The 8,864-nt window shown below is 39.5% G+C and overlaps 2 protein-coding genes across 2 annotated transcripts; both read left to right on the plus strand.

Moving 5' to 3' along the window:
• Nucleotides 1-1,854: 1,854 nt before the first annotated feature.
• LOC119821686 (trace amine-associated receptor 7a-like) lies at nt 1,855-2,496 on the plus strand. The gene has a single exon (XM_038340831.1). The coding sequence runs from the start codon at nt 1,855-1,857 to the stop codon at nt 2,494-2,496; it is 642 nt and encodes a 213-aa protein (XP_038196759.1).
• A 4,655-nt stretch (nt 2,497-7,151) lies between these two features.
• LOC119821069 (trace amine-associated receptor 7e) lies at nt 7,152-8,228 on the plus strand. The gene has a single exon (XM_038339905.1). The coding sequence runs from the start codon at nt 7,152-7,154 to the stop codon at nt 8,226-8,228; it is 1,077 nt and encodes a 358-aa protein (XP_038195833.1).
• The last annotated feature ends 636 nt before the right edge of the window (nt 8,229-8,864 follow it).

The raw sequence follows: 8,864 nt of genomic DNA on the forward strand, positions 1-8,864 counted from the left end.
TTTAGTTTTAATTTTATGAATTTTAGATGCCGTATCTTTTATTATACATCTCAGGGATGATGTACAATTTATATAGGTCATAATTTCAGACAATTATTCATTTCCTTATTTTTTATTTCTATGACAAGTACCCGAAAACCTGTTTATATTTTGTAATATTAATATTTTGTTCAAGATTCGGTTTTCTTAAGCCAAGCTAAGCATAGGTGTACTATTTTTGACAGGCATTTTAATATAATTTAGTAAGCTCTCAATTGCTACTTGAAAGTGGACCATTAAAACACCATTTTCTGCTTGGTTTTCATGGGTTCCAGAAAGAGCAGATGCTACAGAGATGTAAGAATCTTTGACGACTACCCCCACTTAGCTCAGTATGTCCTTTTTCTAGATAACTCCCCAACTATCTCAGCCATCTTTGTTCTGTGTCCCTTGAGCATCCCTTCTTTGCTGCCTGTATCAGGGTTGGTGTGCAGACAAGTCATTGTTCATCACGTCCAGCCCAATTAGAAATTTCACTCCGCATCACACAATTTTTATTTTGTTTTATTTTACTGATTGAATTTTTCTCTTCATTTAGCTGATTAGACATTGTAACTTTGATTTTGATATCTCCTTCGTCTCATAGCTCCCTTCATTAGGCTATCTTTTCTGAGCCTTCAGGTACCCCAAAGGGAAACCCACAAAACTAAAAATGAAACAAATCTTTAAAAAAAATGGTTTAAGCCAGATGTTGTGGCACATTTGGCTTAAAGGAAAGAAGGAAGGGAGGGAGGAAGAAACGGAGAAAAAAAGAAAGAAAAAAAGAAAGAAAGTGAAACGACAAGTAATCAATCAACCAACGATTGATGTGAACTGATATTTCTCAGAAGCTTAAATATAAATGGCTAATAATTACCCGAGAAAAGTGCACATTCTGAAATATCAGGGTAATTCAAGCCACGGCTAAATGAGAAACCTGTTACCCAGGGAGAATTCTTAGTACAAAAAAGAAAGAAAATAATAATAAAATAAAATAACTAATGCTGGAAAATCTGTAGAGAAAGGGGATCCTTACAAACGCTTGGTGAGAAAATAGACTATAAGAGTCATGGGAATCAGTGAGAAATCTCTTTAAAGATTAATGAATGGGGCTGGCGAGCTGCTCATTGACTAAAAGCCTTTACCAAGCCAGACAGCTTGAGAATGATGCCTGGGATCCACGTGGTGGAAGGAGAGAACTGACTCCTGAGGGCTGCCTCTGACTGCCATACACACCACAGCAAATGCACAAGTCAGGCTCCCGCCAAAACAAACAAACAAACCAATAAATATATGTGAGTAAAAAAAACCTGAAAATAAACTGAAGAATGGAACTAAGGCATGAGCTGGCTATACAGAGCCTAGCAGTATGCTTGAGAAAATGAAGCCAACAAACAAAACAGACACCTGGGTTCCCATGTTCTTTATAGCTCTATTCGCAAAAGCTGTAATATTGACTTCACCAAGGTGTCTATTAACAAATGGGTAGATGTCAAAACACTGTGCACATCCACAGTGGTGTGCTGTTCAACTATTAAGAATGAAATTCTATCATTTGCAAGAAAATGGATGAAATGAAAGACAGCAGATTTGGCAAAATAAGCCAGGCATGGAAAGGCAAATATGTTGGGCTCACTCTTGCTGATGGAAGCTAAAAGCCTTCCCTGGTTGTGTGAGCACCAGGTTGGGTCCTGGATCTCTGAGTGCTTCACTGTGGTCTGGAGGCTGAGCCCAGCAGCTGTCATCACACTGCTAATTGAGTACATCGAATTACGTCATGAACACTACAGATACTGTTTAGCTTACCAGAAAAACAGAAAGTTGAGAAGCTCATGAATGTTCACAGAAAGAAAAGAAAAGATCCTGACGGCTGAAATCTGTTCTGCATCTGCTTCTGGCAAGTGCATCGTCTTCTCCTGGCTCCTGCTCATCATCTATAGCTTTTCCCTCCTTTACACAGGAGCAAATGAAGCTGGGCTGAAGGATCTAGTGACTGTCCTCACCTGTGTGAGAGGCTGTCAAATCGCAGTCAATCAGAGCTGGGTCTTCATCAATTTTCTATTATTTTTTATCCCCACACTCGTAATGACAACTGTCTACTCTAAGATCTTCCTCATTGCTCAACAGCAGGCTCAGAAGATTGAGAGGATTAGCGACCAGACTGCCAAGGCATCAGACAGCCACAAGAACAGAGTGGCCAGGAGGGAGAGGAAAGCAGCCAAAACCCTGGGGATCGCAGTGGCAGCCTTTCTTCTGTCTTGGCTGCCATACTTCATTGACTCCATTATTGATGCCTTCCTAGGGTTCATCACTCCCACGTATGTGTATGAAATCCTAGTCTGGATTGCTTACTACAACTCAGCCATGAACCCTTTGATTTATGCTTTCTTTTATCCTTGGTTTCGAAAAGCTATCAAACTGATTGTCACTGGCAGAATCTTGAGGGAGAACTCTGCCACTGACTTGTTTCTTAAGTAGATCCTTTGTTTAGTTGGGGATTGGCAAGAAGTCCTGGAACTCATTCTGTAGACCAGGCTGGCCTCAAACTCACCAAGATCGCCTGCCTATTGCCTCCCGAGTACTAGGGTTAAAGGCATGGGCCACCACCACCCGGCCAAGTAATTGGAGTTTTAATAATGAGTTTCAGGAGCCAATGACCTAAAAATAAGAAGGAAAACTTATGCTCACCGAAAAACCCAAAGTTGGCATGAGAATTGTGCTCTTAGTATTTGAATGTTAAACCCCACAGAAGCGAAACTTCTCTCAAATCTTGACCTGACTTTTTGCAGACTTATTTATTGAAAATGATTTTGCAAACAACAGAGGGACTCACATTTGGACAGGAGTGTTACCGTCATGGGGGATATCTCTTAGTTATATCCTGCCTCAGCAATAGGTTTTCATTTAGTTAGTCTAAAGGCAAAGATCAAATTAAACCTTTTTGAGGTTAGATTGTCTAGTGTAAGTGTAGAGGAGTATCAAAACATTGAAGAGACATCTTGCTTTGCCTGCACATGACCATCTCTGTGCTATCGGGCCCTGGCTTTCTCCTTTCTAGTGCTTACTCATCTGTAGTCACTACCACGTGGCACAGTTGCATCCTTCTTTACAGCGTACCCGAAGTCAGCATGCCTACTCATGTCTATGGTGTCTATGGCTGCTCTATTCACAACAGTCTATGGCTGCTCTATTCACAACAGGCTAGTTTAGGATCAACCTGCTTACCAAATAATAGAAGGAAAATTAAGAAAATATTATATCCCCACCAAGGGGAAAATTATTAGGTCCCAGAAAATAAAATTGCTTCTGATTCCATCTCTTGTGAGGTATAGACAGGAGGATTAGACTTATTGCCAATTGTTGTCTTCAGTTGTAAAGAGTGTTTGAAGTCAGATTAAGCAACATAAAGTTTTGCATCAAAACAACCACTGAAATTTTTCAGCAGTTAAAAACATGTACAATTCTAGCAGAAGACCTGAGTTCAGAGTCCAGAACCCATGTAGCACAAATAATAAAAACCCAGTGATAGATATTGTGGTTCACGCTGAAGATCAGAAAAGCAAAGCATCCAAGCCACTGCAGAGTTCTTCCCTCTACCAAGGCTCAGACAAACTACGTGACAATCCTGTCCTCAGTGTGACTACAGACTGAGAAACTCTCCATCAATCTCAGACTGTAATGAAACCTTGTCTTCTCTTGCTTTATATTTCTCTCTCTGCCAGTCATAGCACTCCTGTCTCCACCTCGATAATGCTGGGGTTAAGGGCCTGTGATTCCAGAGTGCTGGGAGCACCTTTGTGTGAGTTCTGTTTGTCTTTTTAGACGGATTCAATATTGTATAGCCCAGGGAGGCTTTGAGTCCTGAGATTAAAGGTGTGTGTCAGTACTCCCTGGCCTCTAGTGTCTGAGCTATGCATTCAGATCTTCAGACAAGCTTTATTTATTAAAACACAAATAAAATATCACTCTAAACCCACATCAGGTCAGAAAAGCAGAGAAGTTTTTTCCAAAGTACCAGCAACTCTCAGTGGATGTGACCATCCTGAAGGACATCCCACACAGAGTCAGGATAAGCCGGAAATACAATGATGAAATCCAGTTGCTTAAAATGAATGGTGAATCTCAGGTTATTATACAGCCCATAAATATGCTGGTTTTTTTTTTTTGTTTTTGTTTTTTTTGTTTTTTTTTTTTGGTTTTTCGAGACAGGGTTTCTCTGTGGCTTTGAAGCCTGTCCTGGAACTAGCTCTTGTAGACCAGGCTGGTCTCGAACTCACAGAGATCCGCCTGCCTCTGCCTCCCGAGTGCGGCGCACACCTTTAATAAATATGCTGTTTTAAGTTGAGGAGGGGAAATGACATGTAAAATTTATAGCATAACCTTTATTTTAGTAGGTTCTTGGTTGTACGATCGTCTTAAATTACTTGATAAAAATATGGTTTAGTAAATATTAGTTTGTGCAGTATTTCCTCGGTACCTCAACTCAAATCTGCCTGGATGCCTACTTCATCAGTGGCTAGTTATTGTCCTTAAAACACCTCCAGTACACATTCTACTATGAGCAAAAAACGCAGTCTCTACAGCAGAAACTTCCTTTTAAGTTTTAAAATGCTTTAATTATATCTATTTATTTTATGTGAGTGCTTTGCTTGCCTGTATGTCTTTCCATCACATGCATATTTAGTATCCATGGAGATCAGAAGAAGGTACCAGATTTCCTGGAACCCGTCTTAATGAGAGCTATGAACCACAATGTGAATGATGGGATACACACAGTGTATAATAAAAGATGATACTGTGCAATCTAAAATCCAAACAGTTAAAACTAAATAAAACTCCTAAAATTATAAGATTAGGCAAAATATATCCAATAATACAATGGACAGTTTACAATTAAACAGAAAACTTAAAATTTATTATCACTGTATTTATCATGTTTATAAATGTCCACATGTGTACATGTGCATATGATAGCCTATAGGTGACAATGGGAGGCTTCTCCAATTTCTCTCCTCTCAGGGGCCAGCCTCAACAAAAATACCTTTCTCCAGAGTAGAGGCATGGGAATTTAGAGATATAGTAAAGATTACAGAGATGCTAAACATATAGGATAGAATCGGGAGGGAATTTTTCAGTGAGTACAGAAAATTTGCCTGTGTTTAATTTCCAACTGGTTAATATATCGCTGACCCCAAAAGGTAGGAGTAAAATTTCCAACTGGTTAATGTACCCCTAACCCCAAAAGGTAGGATTAAAACAAAAGACTGCATTAACATACAAATTGAAAGTCAGGGGCTACAGTTACCACTCATGCCCTTGACTCATGCCCTAGACCAAACACTCTGTAGGTAAATCACTCCCTGGGTGGAACCCCAAGTTATTTCCATAAAGGGAACTGGAACTTAGTTGGATCCTTAGACTTTTGTTTTAGGTAGGAACCAACTACTTCCCTGTTTCAGGAGCAGAGGTCTGGCTACTAGCCACACCTGCGGACAATAGCCTTGAGAGAGCAGAGCTCTGTTTTACACCTAGGTGGGACCTTTCAGTTAGAAGTACAATAACCTTGAATGAACTAAAAACAAGTCCCAAACTCTCTGACCTTTGGCCCCTTTGAGCCTCCACGCTCTTCCCGTGTTCTTTGCGTTTTTTTTTTTTTTTTTTTTTTGAGGCAAGGTCTCTTAAATGAACCCATAGCTTGTCAATACTACTGTTCTAGTTAGCTCACTTGCTGTGTGAAATACTGACTTCCTTCTGAGCACTGGAATGACGGGTGAGCAGCCATGTCTAGCAGGTATTTATTAGTGTTCTGAGGATTCATACTCCAATCCCTACATGTGTACTGCTAGCAGCATTTTGTTTACTGGGCAACTCCCTGCTTTGAAAGTGTGGTCGTAATTTTATTGAACCATAAATGTAATTCAAGGCATATTACATTTTTGTTGTTACAGTAAACAAATAAGGAAAAGCTATTTTGTATAATATTATTGTTATTATTAATATCATTATTATGAAATATATAATTCCACATTGACTGCCATTAAACTACAGGGAAAATTCGTGTCTAGGTGTATTGATGAAAGCAAAAATTATTTTAAAAACATCTTTAGATAAATTTTAATGTGAAGTATTTAAAATATAATTTACAGCTTAATTCCCCACCCCCTAAAAAACCCAGTATAACAATGTCCAGACTTTGAACAGAAAAAGCTTTGCAGAGCTTAGGCAGATTCTGTAACACTGTTTTTGTTTGTTTGTTTGTTTGTTTTGAGAAGAAACATTTCCAAAGTTAAATAAAAATATGCATTGCAACCCAACACTCTGAAGATTCTTTCCATATTTGAGTTTTACAGTATCTTTCTAATGATCCTCTTAAATCAAAGAACACAGAGAAGATACTTCTGTTTGGGATACTAGCCTCCTTGCTTAATTTTGTGAGCAAATACTTGAAGTCCATACCCTAACTTGACTAAATCAAAAATATTTAAGCTGATCATGGAGAAAAGGAGTTATTCTCATGACTCTGCTTCTTGTTTCTTCAACATGGACCAATGCCTGAAGGAAGAAAGAACTTTTATCAGAAATTTTGATCACTTCAATATAAGAATCATTGATAAAATTTCTCAAGAAGGGGAAAGTTTATTTTTAAAAAATGAATAAAGTTTCAACTTCTGGGTAAAGTTCTGTTGGGAAGGGAATCACATAGACATACATTAAACAGTAAGATCAGCTCACTAGCAAGTTAGAAGGGGGACTTGGTTGTGGCACAAACAACATCGTTACTGATGAGCTCTCACCTACCTCACCTTACACCATGGGGATTCAGTCCTAGGGACACACTGTATTTGACATCATTAGGCTGCTTTCCTGAGGGTTAAAGGTGCTTGGGGCATTACCATAGGTGAGTTAATAAGGATGAGGATCCTAATAAAAAGTGGAATTTAAAGGTTTGTTACAGAATATTGATGATTTCGAGATGTGAAGAAATAGAGTAGAGAAAAAATTAATTAGACTTAAGCAGCATTCATGCAATAATGAAGGCTGACTGAATTAGGGAGCAAATAATTTAAGAAAAAAACAATTAACAATTAAACATTCTGTATTTTTTTTTCCTGAGGACTTTTGGAATAGCCTACATGGCTACATATGATGAAAGTTTTCTCTGGGATCAAGACAGCATCCTGAGCAGAGATCTATTCTCTGCCTCATCTGCCCTGCTGTGCTATGAGAACCTGAATGGATCCTGCATCAGGAACCCATACTCCCCAGGCCCTCGCCTCATCCTCTATGCAGTCTTTGGCTTTGGGGCTGTGCTGGCTGTGTGTGGAAACCTCCTTGTGATGATGTCAATCCTTCATTTCAGGCAGCTGCACTCCCCTGCCAACTTTCTGGTGGCGTCCCTGGCCTGTGCCGACTTCTTGGTGGGACTGACAGTAATGCCCTTCAGCACAGTGAGGTCTGTAGAGAGCTGCTGGTACTTTGGGGACACTTACTGTAAATTACATTCTTGCTTTGATGGGTCATTCTGTTATTCTTCCATCTTTCACTTGTGCTTCATCTCTGTGGATAGATATATTGCTGTTAGTGACCCCCTCACCTACCCCACCAGGTTCACGGCTTCTGTTTCTGGCAAGTGCATCACCTTTTCCTGGCTCCTGCCCATCATCTATAGCTTTTCTCTCCTTTACACAGGGGCAAATGAAGCTGGGCTAAAGGATCTAGTGACTGCCCTCAACTGTGTGGGAGGCTGTCAAATTGCAGTGAATCAGAGCTGGGTCTTCATCAATTTTCTATTATTTTTTATCCCCACACTCATAATGACAACTGTCTACTCTAAGATCTTCCTCATTGCTAAACAGCAGGCTCAGAAGATTGAGAGGATGAGCAACCAGACTGTCAAGGCATCAGACAGCTACAAGGACAGAGTGGCCAGGAGGGAGAGGAAAGCAGCCAAAACCCTGGGGATCGCAGTGGCAGCCTTTCTCCTGTCTTGGCTGCCATACTTCATTGACTCCATTATTGATGCCTTCCTAGGGTTCATCACTCCCACGTATGTGTATGAAATCCTAGTCTGGATCGCTTACTACAACTCAGCCATGAACCCTTTGATTTATGCTTTCTTTTATCCTTGGTTTCGAAAAGCCATCAAACTGATTGTCACTGGCAGAATCTTGAGGCAGAACTCCTCTGCCACTAACTTATTTCCTGAGTAGATTCTTGATTCATTTGGGGAATGACAAGAGTTTAACAGAAGAACATTACCAGGGAGATTGAGTGCTACAATCTCATTTTGTAGAGTCATGAATTTTGTTTCATCTCTGACCAGATACTCAAATGCAGCTTTTGTTTTCTTCAAGGAATGTAAAATTAGTTTCTATTTGTGATGGAACTAGATGACCCTGTATTTAATCATTTTCCACTGTGTTTTGTACTGGTTAGTGCTACTTGGTTCTCTGTACCCCCTTTTCCTGCCTTTCTAAATTTCTAATTCTTGGCTTTTGTTCAACTTTTTAAGCCTCAATTTTGAGTATATAGTCATTGAATCCCTTAGTAGTATATTTGTAATACACTGTAAATGAAGCAAGGAGAATCTTACGGGGTGTCTCTTCCTCAGAGGAGTGTGTCTTGTTTTCTGTTCATGAGTTCCAGATTTGCATTTATAAAAATATGATTTTTAAGGTCTGGAAAAATAAACCGAGATATTTGTGTATTAACTAACACCTGCTTCATTGTTTACAGAGGAAATAAAAATGACTTCACAAATAATAACATCTGTTCAGTGACCTGCTTTCGAGGTAACAAACCCACAGCGGAATGACCATAGCCCCAAAGCTTTACAAGTTATTTGT

This window comes from Arvicola amphibius, chromosome 8, assembly GCF_903992535.2.
Source record: "Arvicola amphibius chromosome 8, mArvAmp1.2, whole genome shotgun sequence".
Classification (NCBI taxonomy): Eukaryota; Metazoa; Chordata; class Mammalia; order Rodentia; family Cricetidae; genus Arvicola; species Arvicola amphibius.

What these genes read in the sequence shown, in the direction of transcription:
- LOC119821686 (XM_038340831.1), top strand. Translation starts at nt 1,855, where the DNA reads ATGTTCACAGAAAGAAAAGAAAAGATCCTGACGGCTGAAATCTGTTCT.
- LOC119821069 (XM_038339905.1), top strand. Translation starts at nt 7,152, where the DNA reads ATGGCTACATATGATGAAAGTTTTCTCTGGGATCAAGACAGCATCCTG.